We start from the raw sequence: 21,089 nt of genomic DNA on the forward strand, positions 1-21,089 counted from the left end.
AGGGGGTACACTGGGAGCGGGGACACTGGGAGCGGGGACACTGGGAGCGGGGACACTGGGAGCGGGTACACTGGGAGCGGGTACACTGGGAGCGGGTACACTGGGAGCGGGGACACTGGGAGCGGGGACACTGGGAGCGGGGACACTGGGAGCGGGTACACTGGGAGCGGGTACACTGGGAGCGGGGACACTGGGAGCGGGGACACTGGGAGCGGGGACACTGGGAGGGGGGACACTGGGAGCGGGGACACTGGGAGCGGGGACACTGGGAGGGGGTACACTGGGAGCGGGGACACTGGGAGCGGGGACACTGGGAGCGGGGACACTGGGAGCGGGTACACTGGGAGCGGGGACACTGGGAGCGGGGACACTGGGAGCGGGTACACTGGGAGCGGGGACACTGGGAGCGGGGACACTGGGAGCGGGTACACTGGGAGCGGGGACACTGGGAGCGGGTACACTGGGAGCGGGTACACTGGGAGCGGGGACACTGGGAGCGGGTACACTGGGAGCGGGGACACTGGGAGCGGGTACACTGGGAGCGGGTACACTGGGAGCGGGTACACTGGGAGCGGGGACACTGGGAGCGGGGACACTGGGAGCGGGGACACTGGGAGCGGGTACACTGGGAGCGGGTACACTGGGAGCGGGGACACTGGGAGCGGGGACACTGGGAGAGGGGACACTGGGAGGGGGGACACTGGGAGCGGGGACACTGGGAGCGGGGACACTGGGAGGGGGTACACTGGGAGCGGGGACACTGGGAGCGGGGACACTGGGAGCGGGGACACTGGGAGCGGGTACACTGGGAGCGGGGACACTGGGAGCGGGGACACTGGGAGCGGGGACACTGGGAGCGGGGACACTGGGAGCGGGGACACTGGGAGGGGGTACACTGGGAGCGGGGACACTGGGAGCGGGGACACTGGGAGCGGGTACACTGGGAGCGGGGACACTGGGAGCGGGTACACTGGGAGCGGGGACACTGGGAGCGGGGACACTGGGAGCGGGGACACTGGGAGCGGGGACACTGGGAGCGGGGACACTGGGAGCGGGGACACTGGGAGCGGGGACACTGGGAGCGGGGACACTGGGAGCGGGGACACTGGGAGCGGGGACACTGGGAGCGGGGACACTGGGAGCGGGGACACTGGGAGCGGGGACACTGGGAGCGGGGACACTGGGAGCGGGGACACTGGGAGCGGGGACACTGGGAGCGGGGACACTGGGAGCGGGGACACTGGGAGGGGGTACACTGGGAGCGGGTACACTGGGAGCGGGGACACTGGGAGCGGGGACACTGGGAGCGGGGACACTGGGAGCGGGGACACTGGGAGCGGGGACACTGGGAGGGGGTACACTGGGAGCGGGTACACTGGGAGCGGGGACACTGGGAGCGGGGACACTGGGAGCGGGGACACTGGGAGCGGGGACACTGGGAGGGGGTACACTGGGAGCGGGTACACTGGGAGCGGGGACACTGGGAGCGGGGACACTGGGAGCGGGGACACTGGGAGCGGGGACACTGGGAGCGGGTACACTGGGAGCGGATACACTGGGACCCTGAACACTGGGACCGGGTACACTGGGAGAGTGGACACTGGCAACGGATACACTGGGAGCGGGGACACTGGGAGCGGGGACACTGGGAGCGGGGACACTGGGAGCGGGGACACTGGGAGCGGGTACACTGGGAGCGGGTACACTGGGAGGGGGTACACTGGGAGGGGGTACACTGGGAGCGGGGACACTGGGAGCGGGGACACTGGGAGCGGGGACACTGGGAGCGGGGACACTGGGAGCGGGTACACTGGGAGCGGATACACTGGCAGCTGGGACACTGGAAGCGGGTACACTGGGAGCGGGGACACTGGGAGCGGGTACGCTGGGAGCGGGTACGCTGGGAGCGGGTACGCTGGGAGCGGGTACGCTGGGAGCGGGTACGCTGGGAGCGGGTACACTGGGAGCGGGTACACTGGGAGCGGGGACACTGGGAGCGGGTACAGTGGGAGCGGGTACACTGGGAGCGGGTACACTGTGAGCGGGGACACTGGGAGCGGGGACACTGGGAGCGGGGACACTGGGAGCGGGGACACTGGGAGCGGGGACACTGGGAGCGGGGACACTGGGAGCGGGGACACTGGGAGCGGGTACACTGGGAGCGGGGACACTGGGAGCGGGGACCCTGGGAGCGGGGACACTGGGAGCGGGGACCCTGGGAGCGCGGACCCTGGGAGCGGGGACACTGGGAGGGGGTACACTGGGAGCGGGGACACTGGGAAAGGGGACCCTGGGATCAGGGACACTGGGAGCGGGGACACTGGGAGCGGGTACGCTGGGAGCGGGTACGCTGGGAGCGGGGACACTGGGACCGGGAACACTGGGAGAGTGGACACAGGCAACGGATACACTGGGAGCGGGGACACTGGGAGCGGGTACACTGGGAGCGGGGACACTGGGAGCGGGTACACTGGGAGCGGATACACTGGCAGCTGGGACACTGGAAGCAGGTACACTGGGAGCGGGGACACTGGGAGTGGGTACGCTGGGAGCGGGTACGCTGGGAGCGGGTACGCTGGGAGCGGGTACGCTGGGAGCGGGTACGCTGGGAGCGGGTACACTGGGAGCGGGTACACTGGGAGCGGGGACACTGGGAGCGGGGACACTGGGAGCGGGGACACTGGGAGCGGGTACACTGGGAGCGGGGATACTGGGAGCGGGGATACTGGGAGCGGGGACACTGGGAGCGGGGACACTGGGAGCGGGGACACTGGGAGCGGGGACACTGGGAGCGGGTACACTGGGAGCGGGGATACTGGGAGCGGGGACACTGGGAGCGGGGACACTGGGAGCGGGTTCACTGGCAGCGGGGACACTGGGAGCGGGTATGCTGGGAGCGGGGACACTGGAAGCGGGTATACTGGGAGCGGATACACTGGCAGCTGGGACACTGGAAGCGGGTACACTGGGAGCGGGGACGCTGGGAGCGGGTACGTTGGGAGCGGGTACGCTGGGAGCGGGTACGCTGGGAGCGGGGAGACTGGGAGCGGGGACGCTGGGAGCGGGTACGCTGGGAGCGGGTACGCTGGGAGCGGGGACACTGGAAGCGGGTATACTGCGAGCGGATACACTGGCAGCTGGGACACTGGAAGCGGGTACACTGGGAGCGGGTACGCTGGGAGCGGGTACGCTGGGAGCGGGTACGCTGGGAGCGGGTACACTGGGAGCGGGGACACTGGGAGCGGGGACACTGGGAGCGGGGACACTGGGAGCGGGTACACTGGGAGCGCGTACACTGGGAGCGGGGACACTGGGAGCGGGGACACTGGGAGCAGGGACACTGGGAGTGGGTCCACTGGGAGCGGGGACACTGGGAGCGGGACACTGGGAGCGGGGACACTGGGAGCGGGTACACTGGGAGTGGATACACTGGCAGCTGGGACACTGGAAGCGGGTACACTGGGAGCGGGGACACTGGGAGTGGGTACGCTGGGAGCGGGTACACTGGGAGCGGGTACGCTGGGAGCGGGTACGCTGGGAGCGGGCATGCTGGGAGCGGGTACACTGGGAGCGGATACACTGGGAGCGGGGACACTGGGAGCGGGGACACTGGGAGCGGGGACACTGGGAGCGGGGACACTGGGAGCGGGTACACTGGGAGCGGGTACACTGGGAGCGGGGACACTGGGAGCGGGTATACTGGGAGCGGATACACTGGCAGCGGGGACACTGGGAGCGGGTACGCTGGGAGCGGGTACGCTGGGAGCGGGGACACTGGAAGCGGGTACACTGGGAGCGGATACACTGGCAGCTGGTACACTGGGAGCGGGTACGCTGGGAGCGGGTACGCTGGGAGCGGGTACGCTGGGAGCGGGTACACTGGGAGCGGGGACACTGGGAGCGGGTACACTGGGAGCGCGTACACTGGGAGCGGGTACACTGGGAGCGGGGATGTTGGGAGCGGGGACACTGGGAGCGGGGACACTGGGAGTGGATACACTGGCAGCTGGGACACTGGGAGCGGGTACGCTGGGAACGGGTACACTGGGAGCGGGGACACTGGGAGCGGGTACACTGGGAGCGGGTACACGGGGAGAGAATACACTGGTAGCGGGTACGCTGGGAGCGGGGACACTGGGAGCGGGGACCCTGGGAGCGGGGACCCTGGGAGTGGGGACACTGGGAGCGGGGACACTGGGAGCGGGGACCCTGGGAGCGGGGACACTGGGAGGGGGTACACTGGGAGCGGGGACACTGGGAAAGGGGACCCTGGGATCGGGGACACTGGGAGCGGGGACACTGGGAGCAGATACAATGGGAGCGGATACACTGGGACCCTGAACACTGGGACCGGGTACACTGGGACAGTGGACACTGGCAACGGATACACTGGGAGCGGGGACACTGGGAGCGGGTACACTGGGAGCGGGTACACTGGGAGCGGGTACACTGGGAGCGGGTACACTGGGAGCGGGTACACTGGGAGCGGGTACACTGGGAGCGGGGATACTGGGAGCGGGGATACTGGGAGCGGGGACACTGGGAGCGGGGACACTGGGAGCGGGTATACTGGGAGCGGATACACTGGCAGCTGGGACACTGGAAGCGGGTACACTGGGAGCGGGGACACTGGGAGCGGGTACGCTGGGAGCGGGTACGCTGGGAGCGGGTACACTGGGAGCGGGTACACTGGGAGCGGGGACACTGGGAGCGGGGACACTGGGAGCGGGTACACTGGGAGCTGGGACACTGGGAGCGGGGACACTGGGAGCGGATACACTGGCAGCTGGGACACTGGGAGCGGGTACGCTGGGAGCGGGTACACTGGGAGCGGGGACACTGGGAGCGGGGACACTGGGAGCGGGTACACTGGGAGTGGGTACACTGGGAGAGAATACACTGGTAGCGGGTACACTGGGAGCGGGGACACTGGGAGCGGGGACCCTGGGAGCGGGGACACTGGGAGCGGGGACCCTGGGAGCGGGGACCCTGGGAGCGGGGACCCTGGGAGGGGGTACACTGTGAGCGGGGACACTGGGAAAGGGGACCCTGGGATCAGGGACACTGGGAGCGGGTACACTGGGAGCGGGGACACTGGGAGCGGGGACACTGGGAGCGGGGACACTGGGAGCGGGTACACTGGGAGCGGGTACACTGGGAGCGGGGACACTGGGAGCGGGGACACTGGGAGCGGGTACACTGGGAGCGGGTACACTGGGAGCGGGGACACTGGGAGCGGGGACACTGGGAGCGGGGACACTGGGAGGGGGTACACTGGGAGCGGGGACACTGGGAGCGGGGACACTGGGAGCGGGTACACTGGGAGCGGGGACACTGGGAGCGGGGACACTGGGAGCGGGTACACTGGGAGCGGGGACACTGGGAGCGGGGACACTGGGAGCGGGGACACTGGGAGCGGGGACACTGGGAGCGGGGACACTGGGAGCGGGGACACTGGGAGCGGGGACACTGGGAGCGGGGACACTGGGAGCGGGGACACTGGGAGCGGGGACACTGGGAGCGGGGACACTGGGAGCGGGGACACTGGGAGGGGGTACACTGGGAGCGGGGACACTGGGAGCGGGTACACTGGGAGCGGGTACACTGGGAGCGGGGACACTGGGAGCGGGGACACTGGGAGCGGGGACACTGGGAGCGGGGACACTGGGAGCGGGGACACTGGGAGCGGGGACACTGGGAGCGGGGACACTGGGAGCGGGGACACTGGGAGCGGGGACACTGGGAGCGGGGACACTGGGAGCGGGGACACTGGGAGCGGGGACACTGGGAGCGGGGACACTGGGAGCGGGGACACTGGGAGCGGGGACACTGGGAGCGGGGACACTGGGAGGGGGTACACTGGGAGCGGGTACACTGGGAGCGGGGACACTGGGAGCGGGGACACTGGGAGCGGGGACACTGGGAGCGGGGACACTGGGAGCGGGTACACTGGGAGCGGGTACACTGGGAGCGGGTACACTGGGAGCGGGGACACTGGGAGCGGGGACACTGGGAGCGGGGACACTGGGAGCGGGTACACTGGGAGCGGATACACTGGGACCCTGAACACTGGGACCGGGTACACTGGGAGAGTGGACACTGGCAACGGATACACTGGGAGCGGGGACACTGGGAGCGGGTACACTGGGAGCGGGGACACTGGGAGCGGGGACACTGGGAGCGGGGACACTGGGAGCGGGTACACTGGGAGCGGGTACACTGGGAGCGGGTACACTGGGAGGGGGTACACTGGGAGGGGGTACACTGGGAGCGGGGACACTGGGAGCGGGGACACTGGGAGCGGGGACACTGGGAGCGGGGACACTGGGAGCGGGTACACTGGGAGCGGATACACTGGCAGCTGGGACACTGGAAGCGGGTACACTGGGAGCGGGGACACTGGGAGTGGGTACGCTGGGAGCGGGTACGCTGGGAGCGGGTACGCTGGGAGCGGGTACGCTGGGAGCGGGTACACTGGGAGCGGGTACACTGGGAGCGGGGACACTGGGAGCGGGTACAGTGGGAGCGGGTACACTGGGAGCGGGTACACTGGGAGCGGGGACACTGGGAGCGGGGACACTGGGAGCGGGGACACTGGGAGCGGGTACACTGGGAGCGGGGACACTGGGAGCGGGGACACTGGGAGCGGGGACACTGGGAGCGGGTACACTGGGAGCGGGGACACTGGGAGCGGGGACCCTGGGAGCGGGGACACTGGGAGCGGGGACCCTGGGAGCGCGGACCCTGGGAGCGGGGACACTGGGAGGGGGTACACTGGGAGCGGGGACACTGGGAAAGGGGACCCTGGGATCAGGGACACTGGGAGCGGGGACACTGGGAGCGGGTACGCTGGGAGCGGGTACGCTGGGAGCGGGGACACTGGGACCGGGAACACTGGGAGAGTGGACACAGGCAACGGATACACTGGGAGCGGGGACACTGGGAGCGGGTACACTGGGAGCGGGGACACTGGGAGCGGGTACACTGGGAGCGGATACACTGGCAGCTGGGACACTGGAAGCAGGTACACTGGGAGCGGGGACACTGGGAGTGGGTACGCTGGGAGCGGGTACGCTGGGAGCGGGTACGCTGGGAGCGGGTACGCTGGGAGCGGGTACACTGGGAGCGGGTACACTGGGAGCGGGGACACTGGGAGCGGGGACACTGGGAGCGGGGACACTGGGAGCGGGTACACTGGGAGCGGGGATACTGGGAGCGGGGACACTGGGAGCGGGGACACTGGGAGCGGGGACACTGGGAGCGGGTACACTGGGAGCGGGGATACTGGGAGCGGGGACACTGGGAGCGGGGACACTGGGAGCGGGTACACTGGGAGCGGGGATACTGGGAGCGGGGACACTGGGAGCGGGGACACTGGGAGCGGGGACACTGGGAGCGGGGACACTGGGAGCGGGGATACTGGGAGCGGGGGCACTGGGAGCGGGGACACTGGGAGCGGGTGCACTGGCAGCGGGGACACTGGGAGCGGGTATGCTGGGAGCGGGGACACTGGAAGCGGGTATACTGGGAGCGGATACACTGGCAGCTGGGACACTGGAAGCGGGTACACTGGGAGCGGGGACGCTGGGAGCGGGTACGTTGGGAGCGGGTACGCTGGGAGCGGGTACGCTGGGAGCGGGGAGACTGGGAGCGGGGACGCTGGGAGCGGGTACGCTGGGAGCGGGTACGCTGGGAGCGGGGACACTGGAAGCGGGTATACTGGGAGCGGATACACTGGCAGCTGGGACACTGGAAGCGGGTACACTGGGAGCGGGTACGCTGGGAGCGGGTACGCTGGGAGCGGGTACGCTGGGAGCGGGGACACTGGGAGCGGGGACACTGGGAGCGGGGACACTGGGAGCGGGGACACTGGGAGCGGGTACACTGGGAGCGCGTACACTGGGAGCGGGGACACTGGGAGCGGGGACACTGGGAGCAGGGACACTGGGAGTGGGTCCACTGGGAGCGGGGACACTGGGAGCGGGACACTGGGAGCGGGGACACTGGGAGCGGGTACACTGGGAGTGGATACACTGGCAGCTGGGACACTGGAAGCGGGTACACTGGGAGCGGGGACACTGGGAGTGGGTACGCTGGGAGCGGGTACGCTGGGAGCGGGTACGCTGGGAGCGGGTACGCTGGGAGCGGGCATGCTGGGAGCGGGTACACTGGGAGCGGATACACTGGGAGCGGGGACACTGGGAGCGGGGACACTGGGAGCGGGGACACTGGGAGCGGGGACACTGGGAGCGGGTACACTGGGAGCGGGTACACTGGGAGCGGGTACACTGGGAGCGGGGATACTGGGAGCGGGGACACTGGGAGCGGGTATACTGGGAGCGGATACACTGGCAGCGGGGACACTGGGAGCGGGTACGCTGGGAGCGGGTACGCTGGGAGCGGGGACACTGGAAGCGGGTACACTGGGAGCGGATACACTGGCAGCTGGTACACTGGGAGCGGGTACGCTGGGAGCGGGTACGCTGGGAGCGGGTACGCTGGGAGCGGGTACGCTGGGAGCGGGTACACTGGGAGCGGGGACACTGGGAGCGGGTACACTGGGAGCGCGTACACTGGGAGCGGGTACACTGGGAGCGGGGATGTTGGGAGCGGGGACACTGGGAGCGGGGACACTGGGAGTGGATACACTGGCAGCTGGGACACTGGGAGCGGGTACGCTGGGAACGGGTACACTGGGAGCGGGGACACTGGGAGCGGGTACACTGGGAGCGGGTACACGGGGAGAGAATACACTGGTAGCGGGTACGCTGGGAGCGGGGACACTGGGAGCGGGGACCCTGGGAGCGGGGACCCTGGGAGTGGGGACACTGGGAGCGGGGACACTGGGAGCGGGGACCCTGGGAGCGGGGACACTGGGAGGGGGTACACTGGGAGCGGGGACACTGGGAAAGGGGACCCTGGGATCGGGGACACTGGGAGCGGGGACACTGGGAGCAGATACAATGGGAGCGGATACACTGGGACCCTGAACACTGGGACCGGGTACACTGGGACAGTGGACACTGGCAACGGATACACTGGGAGCGGGGACACTGGGAGCGGGTACACTGGGAGCGGGTACACTGGGAGCGGGTACACTGGGAGCGGGTACACTGGGAGCGGGTACACTGGGAGCGGGGATACTGGGAGCGGGGATACTGGGAGCGGGGACACTGGGAGCGGGGACACTGGGAGCGGGTATACTGGGAGCGGATACACTGGCAGCTGGGACACTGGAAGCGGGTACACTGGGAGCGGGGACACTGGGAGCGGGTACGCTGGGAGCGGGTACGCTGGGAGCGGGTACGCTGGGAGCGGGTACACTGGGAGCGGGGACACTGGGAGCGGGGACACTGGGAGCGGGTACACTGGGAGCTGGGACACTGGGAGCGGGGACACTGGGAGCGGATACACTGGCAGCTGGGACACTGGGAGCGGGTACGCTGGGAGCGGGTACACTGGGAGCGGGGACACTGGGAGCGGGGACACTGGGAGCGGGTACACTGGGAGCGGGTACACTGGGAGAGAATACACTGGTAGCGGGTACACTGGGAGCGGGGACACTGGGAGCGGGGACCCTGGGAGCGGGGACACTGGGAGCGGGGACCCTGGGAGCGGGGACCCTGGGAGCGGGGACCCTGGGAGGGGGTACACTGTGAGCGGGGACACTGGGAAAGGGGACCCTGGGATCAGGGACACTGGGAGCGGGGACACTGGGAGCGGGGACACTGGGAGCGGGTACGCTGGGAGCGGGTATGCTGGGAGCGGATACACTGGGAGCGGGGACACTGGGAGCGGGGACACTGGGAGCGGGGACACTGGGAGCGGATACACTGGCAGCTGGGACACTGGGAGCGGGTACGCTGGGAGCGGATACGCTGGGAGCGGGTACACTGGGAGCGGGGACACTGGGAGCGGGGACGCTGGGAGCGGATGCAATGGGACGGATACACTGGGATCCTGAACACTGGGAGCGGGTACACTGGGAGCGGGTACACTGGGAGAGTGGACACTGGCAGCGGATAAACTGGGAGCGGATACACTGGGAGAGATGCACTGGGAGCGGGGACACTGGGAGCGGGGACACTGGGAGCGGGGACACTGGCAGCTGGGACACTGGGAGCGGGGACACTGGGAGAGGGGGCACTGGGAGTGGATGCAATGGGAGCGGATACAAATGGAGCGGATACAAATGGAGCGGATACACTGGGATCCTGAACACTGCGAGCAGGGACACTGGGAGCAGGGACACTGGGAGCGGTAACACTGGCAGCAGGGACACTGGGAGCGAGGACACTGGGAACGGATACAGTGGCAGTTTGGACACTGGGAGCGGGGATGCTTGGACCAGGGACACTGGGAGCGGATGCATTGGGAGCGGATACAATGGAAGCGGATACACTGGGAGCGGGTACACTGGGAGTGGGTACAGTGGGAGAGAATACACTGGTAGCGGGTACACTGGGAGCGGGGACACTGGGAGCGGGGACCCTGGGAGCGGGGACACTGGGAGCGGGGACCCTGGGAGCGGGGACCCTGGGAGAGGGTACACTGTGAGTGGGGACACTGGGAAAGGGGACCCTGGGATCAGGGACACTGGGATGCTTGGACCAGGGACACTGGGAGCGGGGACACTGGGAGCAGATACAATGGGAGCGGATACACTGGGACCCTGAACACTGGGACCGGGCACACTGGGAGAGTGGACACTGGCAACGGATACACTGGGAGCGGGGACACTGGGAATGGTTACACTGGCAGCTGGGACACTGGGAGCGAGGACACTGGCAGCTGGGACACTGGGAGCGGGTACACTGGGAGCGGGGACACTGGGAGCGGGGACACTGGGAGCGGGGACACTGGGAGCGGATGCAATGGAACGGATACACTGGGAGCGGGTACACTGGGAGCGGGTACACTGGGAGAGTGGACACTGGCAGCGGATAAACTGGGAGCGGATACACTGGGAGAGATGCACTGGGAGCGGGGACACTGGGAGCGGGGACACTGGCAGCTGGGACACTGGCAGCTGGGACACTGGGAGCGGGGACACTGGCAGCTGGGACACTGGCAGCTGGGACACTGGGAGCGAGGACACTGGGAGCGGATACATTGGCAGCTGGGACACTGGGAGCGGGGACACTGGGAGCGGGGACACTGGGAGAGGGGACACTGGGAGCGGATGCAATGGGACGGATACACTGGGATCCTGAACACTGGGAGCGGGTACACTGGGAGAGTGGACACTGGCAGCGGATAAACTGGGAGCGGATACACTGGGAGAGATGCACTGGGAGCGGGGACACTGGGAGCGGGGACACTGGCAGCTGGGACACTGGCAGCTGGGACACTGGGAGCGGGGACACTGGGAGAGGGGGCACTGGGAGTGGATGCAATGGGAGCGGATACAAATGGAGCGGATACAAATGGAGCGGATACACTGGGATCCTGAACACTGCGAGCAGGGACACTGGGAGCAGGGACACTGGGAGCGGTAACACTGGCAGCAGGGACACTGGGAGCGAGGACACTGGGAACGGATACAGTGGCAGTTTGGACACTGGGAGCGGGGATGCTTGGACCAGGGACACTGGGAGCGGATGCATTGGGAGCGGATACAATGGAAGCGGATACACTGGGAGCGGGGACACTGGGAGCGGGTACACTGGGAGCGGGTACACTGGGAGCGGGGACACTGGCAGCTGGGAAATTGGGAGCAGGGACACCTGGAGCGGGGGCACTGGGAGAGTGGACACTGGGAGCGGATACACTGGGAGCGGATACACTGGGAGCGGATACACTGGGAGAGATGCACTGGGAGCGGGGACACTGGGAGCGGGGACCCTGGGAGCGGGGACACTGGGAGCGGGGACCCTGGGAGCGGGGACCCTGGGAGAGGGTACACTGTGAGTGGGGACACTGGGAAAGGGGACCCTGGGATCAGGGACACTGGGATGCTTGGACCAGGGACACTGGGAGCGGGGACACTGGGAGCAGATACAATGGGAGCGGATACACTGGGACCCTGAACACTGGGACCGGGCACACTGGGAGAGTGGACACTGGCAACGGATACACTGGGAGCGGGGACACTGGGAGTGGTTACACTGGCAGCTGGGACACTGGGAGCGAGGACACTGGCAGCTGGGACACTGGGAGCGGGTACACTGGGAGCGGGGACACTGGGAGCGGGGACACTGGGAGCGGGGACACTGGGAGCGGATGCAATGGAACGGATACACTGGGAGCGGGTACACTGGGAGCGGGTACACTGGGAGAGTGGACACTGGCAGCGGATAAACTGGGAGCGGATACACTGGGAGAGATGCACTGGGAGCGGGGACACTGGGAGCGGGGACACTGGCAGCTGGGACACTGGCAGCTGGGACACTGGGAGCGGGGACACTGGCAGCTGGGACACTGGCAGCTGGGACACTGGGAGCGAGGACACTGGGAGCGGATACATTGGCAGCTGGGACACTGGGAGCGGGGACACTGGGAGCGGGGACACTGGGAGAGGGGACACTGGGAGCGGATGCAATGGGACGGATACACTGGGATCCTGAACACTGGGAGCGGGTACACTGGGAGAGTGGACACTGGCAGCGGATAAACTGGGAGCGGATACACTGGGAGAGATGCACTGGGAGCGGGGACACTGGGAGCGGGGACACTGGCAGCTGGGACACTGGCAGCTGGGACACTGGGAGCGGGGACACTGGGAGAGGGGGCACTGGGAGTGGATGCAATGGGAGCGGATACAAATGGAGCGGATACAAATGGAGCGGATACACTGGGATCCTGAACACTGCGAGCAGGGACACTGGGAGCAGGGACACTGGGAGCGGTAACACTGGCAGCAGGGACACTGGGAGCGAGGACACTGGGAACGGATACAGTGGCAGTTTGGACACTGGGAGCGGGGATGCTTGGACCAGGGACACTGGGAGCGGATGCATTGGGAGCGGATACAATGGAAGCGGATACACTGGGAGCGGGGACACTGGGAGCGGGTACACTGGGAGCGGGTACACTGGGAGCGGGGACACTGGCAGCTGGGAAATTGGGAGCAGGGACACCTGGAGCGGGGGCACTGGGAGAGTGGACACTGGGAGCGGATACACTGGGAGCGGATACACTGGGAGCGGATACACTGGGAGAGATGCACTGGGAGCGGGGACACTGGGAGCGGGGACACTGGGAGCGGGGACACTGGCAGCTGGGACACTGGGAGCGAGGACACTGGGAGCGGATACATTGGCAGCTGGGACACTGGGAGCGGGGACACTGGGAGTGGGGACACTGGGAGCGGGGACACTGGGAGTGGGGACACTGGGAGCGGGGACACTGGGAGTGGGGACACTGGGAGCGGGGACACTGGGAGTGGGGACACTGGGAGCGGGGACACTGGGAGTGGATGCAATGGGAGCGGATACAAATGGAGCGGATACACTGGGATCCTGAACACTGGGAGCGGTAACACTGGCAGCAGGGACACTGGGAGCGAGGACACTGGGAACGGATACAGTGGCAGTTTGGACACTGGGAGCGGGGATGCTTGGACCAGGGACACTGGGAGCGGGGACACTGAGAGCGAGGACACTGGCAGCTGGGAAATTGGGAGCAGGGACACCTGGAGCGGGGGCACTGGGGGCGGAGACACTGGGAGCGGGTACGCTTACTGCGGGGACGCTGGGAGCGGGTAAACTGGGAGCGGATACACTAGGAGCGGGGACGCTCGGAGCGGGGACGCTGTGAGCGGGGACACTGGGAGCGGGGACACTGGGAGCGGGTACGTTTAGTGCGGGGACGCTGGGAGCGGGTGCACTGGGAGCGGGTAAACTGGGAGCGGATACACTAGGAGCGGGGACGCTGTGAGCGGGGACACTGGGAGCGGGGACACTGGAAGCAGATCTACTGGGAGCGGGTGCACTGGGAGCGGGGACACTGGGAGCGGGTACACTGGGAACGGGGATGCTGGGAGCGAATACACTGGCAGTGGGGACACTGTGAGCGGGTACACTGGGAGCGGGTACACTGGAAGCAGATGTACTGGGAGCGGGTACACTGGGAGCGGGTGCACTGGGAGCGGGTACACTGGGAGCGGGGACGCTGGGAGCGGGGACGCTGGGAGCGGGGGCACTGGGAGCGGGGACACTGGGAACGGGGACACTGGGAATGGGGACGCTGGGAGCGGGGACGCTGGGAGCGGGTAAACTGGGAGCGGATACACTAGGAGCGGGGACGCTCGGAGCGGGGACGCTGTGAGCGGGGACACTGGGAGCGGGGACACTGGAAGCAGATCTACTGGGAGCGGGTGCACTGGGAGCGGGGACACTGGGAGCGGGTACACTGGGAACGGGGATGCTGGGAGCGAATACACTGGCAGTGGGGACACTGTGAGCGGGTACACTGGGAGCGGGTACACTGGAAGCAGATGTACTGGGAGCGGGTACACTGGGAGCGGGTGCACTGGGAGCGGGTACACTGGGAGCGGGGACGCTGGGAGCGGGGACACTGGGAGCGGGTACAATTGGAGGGGGTACACTGGCAGCATGGACACTGGCAGCGGGTACACTGGGAGCGGGGACACTGAGAGTGGGGACACTGGGAGCGGGGACACTGGGAGCGGAGACACTGGGAACGGGGACACTGGGAATGGGGACGCTGGGAGCGGAGACACTGGGAACGGGGACACTGGGAATGGGGACGCTGGGAGCGGGGACGCTGGGAGCGGGGACACTGGGAGCGGGGACGCTGGGAGCGGGGACGCTGGGAGCGGGGACGCTGGGAGCGGGGACGCTGGGAACGGGGACGCTGGGAGCGGAGACACTGGGAACGGGGACGCTGGGAACGGGGACGCTGGGAGCGGGGACGCTGGGAGCGGGGACACTGGGAGCGGGGACACTGGGAGCGGGGACACTGGGAGCGGGTACATTTCCCGATATGCACTCACGCACAGTCCCTTCCCCTCACCCTCTCTTCCCCCCCAACCAACCTCTCTCCCCCCCCACCCTCTCTCTCCCCCCCCACCCTCTCTCCCCCCCCACCCTCTCCCTCCCCCCACCCTCTCTCTCCCCCCCACCCTCTCTCTCGCCCCCACCCTCTCTCCCCCCCACCCTCTCCCTCCCCCCCACCCTCTCTCTCCCCCCCACCCTCTCTCTCCCCCCCACCCTCTCTCTCCCCCCCACCCTCTCTCTCCCCCCCACCCTCTCTCTCCCCCCACCCTCTCTCTCCCCCCCACCCTATCTCTCCCCTCCCGCCCCCTTTCCCCCCACCCTCTCTCTCCCCCCCACCCTCTCTCTCCCCCCCACCCTCTCTCCCCCCCCACCCTCTCTCTCCCCCCACCCCCCCCCCACTCTCTGTCCCCCTCCACCCACCCCCACCCTCTCTCTCTCATTCCCTCGCTCCCTCTCGTCCCCCCTCCTGCCCTCCCCACACCGGGTATTAACAGAGAAATTATCCTCTGTTCTATTTCAGGGTCCTTCGGGGGTCTGGGTTAGCCCAGAGTTGATCACCATCAACAAGACCATTGAGACAGGCTCACTGCTCAGCTATTCCGTCAGTAACCTTCGGATCCCACACAGTTACACCCTGAAACTCACCCCCATAACGAGTGACGGACCTGGTGACACCGCAACTCGGCTGATCCAATACAACCGTTAGTATCCCCGTGCATAGCATCCCATCCCGAGAGGGGGACAGAGAGAGAGAGGGGGACAGAGAGAGAGAGAGGGACAGAGAGAGAGAGAGGGGGGGACAGAGAGAGAGAGGGTGGGACAGAGAGAGAGAGAGAGGGGGACAGAGAGAGAGAGAGAGGGGGACAGAGAGAGAGAGAGAGGGGGACAGAGAGAGAGAGGGGGACAGAGAGAGAGAGAGAGGGGGACAGAGAGAGAGAGGGGGACAGAGAGAGAGAGAGGGGGACAGAGAGAGAGAGAGGGACAGAGAGAGAGAGAGGGGGGGACAGAGAGAGAAAGAGGGGGGACAGAGAGAGAGAGAGGGGGGGACAGAGAGGGAGAGAGGGGGGGACAGAGAGAGAGAGAGAGGGTGGGACAGAGAGAGAGAGAGGGTGGACAGAGAGAGAGAGAGGGTGGGACAGAGAGAGAGAGAGAGGGTGGGACAGAGAGAGAGAGAGAGGGTGGGACAGAGAGAGAGAGAGAGAGGGGGACAGAGAGAGAGAGAGGGGGGGACAGAGAGAGAGAGGGGGACAGAGAGAGAGAGAGGGGGGCAGAGAGAGAGAGAGGGGGGACAGAGAGAGAGAGAGAGAGGGTGGGACAGAGAGAGAGAGAGAGGGGGGGCAGAGAGAGAGAGAGGGGGGGCAGAGAGAGAGAGAGGGTGGGGACAGAGAGAGAGGGGGGACAGAGAGAGAGAGAGAGGGGGGGACGAGAGAGAGAGGGGGACAGAGAGAGAACATATAGAACATAGAACATTACAACGCAGAACAGGCCCTTCGGCCCACGATGTTGCACCGACCAGTTAAAAAAAAACTGTGACCCTCCAACCTAAACCAATTTCTTTTCGTCCATGAACCTATCTACGGATCTCTTAAACGCCCCCAAACTAGGCGCATTTACAACTGATGCTGGCAGGGCATTCCAATCCCTCACCACCCTCTGGGTAAAGAACCCTACCCCTGACATCGGTCTATAACTACCCCCCCTCAATTTAAAGCCATGCCCCTCGTGCTGGATTTCTCCATCAGAGGAAAAAGGCTATCACTATCCACCCTATCTAAACCTCTAATCATCTTATATGTTTCAATAAGATCCCCTCTTAGCCGCCGCCTTTCCAGCGAAAACAATCCCAAATCCCTCAGCCTCTCCTCATAGGATTTCCCCTCCATACCAGGCAACATCCTGGTAAACCTCCTCTGCACCCTCTCCAAAGCCTCCACATCCTTCCTGTAATGTGGGGACCAGAACTGCACACAGTACTCCAAGTGCGGCCGCACCAGAGTTGTGTACAGTTGCAACATAACGCTACGACTCCTAAATTCAATCCCCCTACCAATAAACGCCCAAGACACCATATGCCTTCTTAACAACCTTATCTACTTGATTCCCAACTTTCAGGGATCTATGCACACATACACCTAGATCCCTCTGCTCCTCCACACTATTCAAAGTCCTCCCGTTAGCCCTATACTCAACACATCTGTTATTCCTACCAAAGTGAATTACCTCACACTTCTCCGCATTAAACTCCATCCGCCACCTCTCGGCCCAACTTTGCAACCTGTCTAAGTCTTCTGCAAACTACGACACCCTTCCTCACTGTCTACCACACCACCGACTTTGGTGTCATCAGCAAATTTGCTAATCCACCCAACTATACCCTCATCCAGATCATTAATAAATATTACAAACAGCAGTGGCCCCAAAACAGATCCCTGAGGTACACCACTTGTAACCGCACTCCATGATGAATATTTACTATCAACCACCACCCTCTGTTTCCGCTAGCCAATTCCTGATCCAATTTCCTAGATCACCCCCAATCCCATACATCTGCATTTTCTGTAGAAGCCTACCATGGTGAACCTTATCAAACGCCTTACTAAAATCCATATATACCACGTCCACTGCCTTGCCCCCATCCACCTCCTTGGTCACTTTCTCAAAAAACTCAATAAGGTTAGTAAGGCACGACCTACCTGCCACAAAACCATGCTGACTATCACCTATCAATTCATTACTCTCCAAATAACTATAAATCCTATCCCTTATAATTTTTTCCAACATCTTGCCGACAACAGAAGTGAGACTCACCGGTCTATAATTCCCGGGGAAGTCTCTGTTCCCCTTCTTAAACAATGGGACAACATTCGCTAACCTCCAATCTTCTGGTACTATACCAGAGGCCAACGACGACCTGAAGATCAGAGCCAGAGGCTCTGCAATCACTTCTCTTGCCTCCCAGAGAATCCTTGGATAAATCCCATCCGGACCAGGGGATTTATCTATTTTCAGACCCTCCAGAATATCCTGCACATCCTCCTTATCAACTGTAATACTGTCTATTCTACTCCCCTGCAACCCAGTGTCCTCCTCAGCTATATTCATGAGGGGGGGCAGAGAGAGAGAGAGGGGGGGACAGAGAGAGAGAGAGGGGGGGACAGAGAGAGAGAGAGAGGGGGGACAGAGAGAGAGAGGGGGACAGAGAGAGGGGGGCAGAGAGAGAGAGAGGGGGGGACAGAGAGAGAGAGAGAGAGGGGACGGACAGAGAGAGAAAGAGGGGGGGACAGAGAGAGAGAGAGGGGGGGACAGAGAGAGAGAGACGGGGGGACAGAGAGAGAGAGAGAGGGGGGGACAGAGAGAGAGAGAGAGGGGGGGACAGAGAGAGAGAGAGAGGGGGGGACAGAGAGAGAGAGAGAGGGGGGACAGAGAGAGAGAGAGGGGGAGGCAGAGAGAGAGAGAGGGGGGGACAGAGAGAGAGAGAGAGAGGGGGGACAGAGAGAGAGAGAGGGGGGGGGCAGAGAGAGAGAGGGGGACAGACAGAGAGAGAGAGGGGGACAGAGAGAGAGAGGGGACAGAGAGAGAGGGGAGGACAGAGAGAGAGAGAGGGGACAGAGAGAGAGAGAGGGGGGGACAGAGAGAGAGAGAGGGGGGGACAGAGAGAGAGGGGGGGGGGCAGAGAGAGAGAGGGGGACAGAGAGAGAGAGAGGGGGGGACAGAGAGAGAGAGGGAGGACAGAGAGAGAGAGGAGGACAGAGAGAGAGAGAGAGAGAGAGGACAGAGAAAGAGAGAGGGGGGGACAGAGAGAGAGAGAGAGGGGGGGACAGAGAGAGAGAGAGGGACAGAGAGAGAGAGAGAGGACAGAGAGAGAGGGACAGAGAGAGAGAGAGGGGGACAGAGAGAGAGAGAGGGGGGGACAGGGAGAGAGGGGGGGACAGAGAGAGAGAGAGAGGGGGACAGAGAGAGAGAGAGAGGGGGACAGAGAGAGAGAGGGGGACAGAGAGAGAGAGAGGGGGGGACAGAGAGAGACAGTGGGACAGAGAGAGAGAGAGACAGGGGGACAGAGAGGGAGCGAGAGAGGGGGACAGAGAGAGAGAGAGGGGGGACAGAGAGAGAGAGAGAGAGAGGGGACAGAGAGAGAGGGGGACAGAGAGAGAGAGGGGGACAGAGAGAGAGAGAGGGGGACAGAGAGAGAGGGGGGGGACAGAGAGAGAGAGGAGGGGGGACAGAGAGAGAGAGAGGGGGGACAGAGAGAGAGAGAGGGACAGAGAGAGAGAAGGGGACAGAGAGAGAGAAGGGGACAGAGAGAGAGGGGGGGGGAGAGAGAGAGGGGGGACAGAGAGCGAGAGAGAGAGGAGGACAGAGAGAGTGGGGGACAGAGAGAGAGAGGGAGACAGAGACAGAGAGAGAGAGGGGGACAGAGAGAGAGAGAGAGGGGGGGACAGAGAGAGAGAGAGGGGGACAGAGAGAGTGAGGGGGACAGAGAGAGAGGGGGGGACAGAGCGAGAGAGAGGGGGGACAGAGAGAGAGAGAGGGGGACAGAGAGAGAGAGAGGGGGACAGAGAGAGAGAGAGGGGGACAGAGAGAGAGAGGGGGGGACAGAGAGAGAGAGGGGAACAGAGAGAGACAGGGGGACAGAGAGAGAGAGGGGAACAGAGAGAGACAGGGGGACAGAGAGAGAGAGGGGGACAGAGAGAGAGAGAGGGGGGACAGAGAGAGAGAGAGGGGGGGACAGAGAGAGAGAGAGGGGGACAGAGAGAGAGAGGGGAACAGAGAGAGAGAGAGGGGGACAGAGAGAGAGAGAGAGAGGGGGACAGAGAGAGAGCGAGAGGGGGACAGAGAGAGAGAGAGAGGGGGACAGAGAGAGAGAGAGAGGGGGACAGAGAGAGAGAGAGAGGGGGACACAGAGAGAGGGGGACAGAGAGAGAGAGGGGGGAGAGAGAGAGGGGGACAGAGAGAGTGAGGGGGACAGAGAGAAATATGGTCGAATTTCTGATTCAGATGGAAGAGGAGAAAGTTTGGTCCCAAACCAGTGTCCTCTGTTTGAACAGAGGGAAATATGATAGGATGAGGGATGAATTGGCTAAGGTAGACTGGGAGAGCAGGCTGGCAGGTAGGATAGCTGAGGAACAGTGGAGGATTTTTAAGGAGATCCTTTTCAGTTCTCAGCAAAAATATATTCCAGCAAAAAACAAGGATTGTAAGAAAAGGGAGAACCAGCCGTGGATAACGAAGGAAATAAAGGAGAGTATTAAAATAAAAACAGCTGCGTACAGAGTGGCCAAAAATAGTGGAGAAACAAGTGATTGGGAAAAATTTAAGAAACAACAAAGAGAGACTAAGAAAGCGATAAAGAAAGGAAGGAGAGACTATGAAGCTAGGCTAGCAATTAATATAAAAAATGATAGTAAAAGTTTTTATAAATATATAAAAAGGAATAGAGTGGCTAGAGTGAATGTTGGACCCTTGGAGGACGAGAGGGGGGAGTTAATAGTGGGAAATGAGGATATGGCTGAGTCTTTAAATAAGTTTTTTGTGTCGGTCTTCACGGTGGAGGACACAAATAGTTTGCCAAATATTAACGATAGAGGGTTGGCAGCAGGAGAAATACTTAATACAATTAATGTTACCAGAGAGGCAGTGCTGGGTAGACTAATGAGACTGAAGGTGGACAAGTCCCCGGGTCCGTATGGAATGCATCCCAGGGTATTGAAAGAAATGTCAGAGGTAATAGTGGATGCGTTAGTGATTATTTATCAAAACTCGTTGCATTCTGGGGTAGTGCCGGTTGATTGGAAAACGGCTAATGTTACGCCGCTGTTTAAAAAAGGAAGGAGACAAAAGGCGGGTAACTATAGGCCGGTCAGCTTAACGTCTGTAGTAGGGAAAATGCTGGAATCCATTATTAAAGAGGAGATAGCAGGGCATCTGGATAGAAATGGTTCGATCAATCAGACGCAGCATGGATTCATGAGGGGAAAGTCGTGCTTGACGAACATGTTGGATTTTTATGAAGATGTGACGAGGGCGGTTGATGGAGGAGAACCGGTGGATGCGGTGTTTTTGGATTTCCAAAAGGCGTTTGATAAGGTGCCCCATAAAAGGCTGCTGAAGAAGATTAGGGCACACGGAGTT

The 21,089-nt window shown here is 63.9% G+C and overlaps 1 protein-coding gene across 1 annotated transcript in view; it reads left to right on the forward strand.

The window, feature by feature from the left end:
- LOC144486085 (MAM domain-containing glycosylphosphatidylinositol anchor protein 1-like) overlaps nucleotides 1-21,089 on the forward strand; it is a gene marked incomplete at its 3' end in the record, with an annotated part of 298,296 nt that overhangs the window by 140,173 nt on the left and 137,034 nt on the right. Inside the window, 1 exon segment of the mRNA XM_078204195.1 lies at nucleotides 15,481-15,673. Coding sequence (XP_078060321.1) covers nucleotides 15,481-15,673 — 193 coding nt within the window.

This window comes from Mustelus asterias, unplaced genomic scaffold (assembly GCF_964213995.1).
Source record: "Mustelus asterias unplaced genomic scaffold, sMusAst1.hap1.1 HAP1_SCAFFOLD_287, whole genome shotgun sequence".
Lineage (NCBI taxonomy): Eukaryota > Metazoa > Chordata > Chondrichthyes > Carcharhiniformes > Triakidae > Mustelus > Mustelus asterias.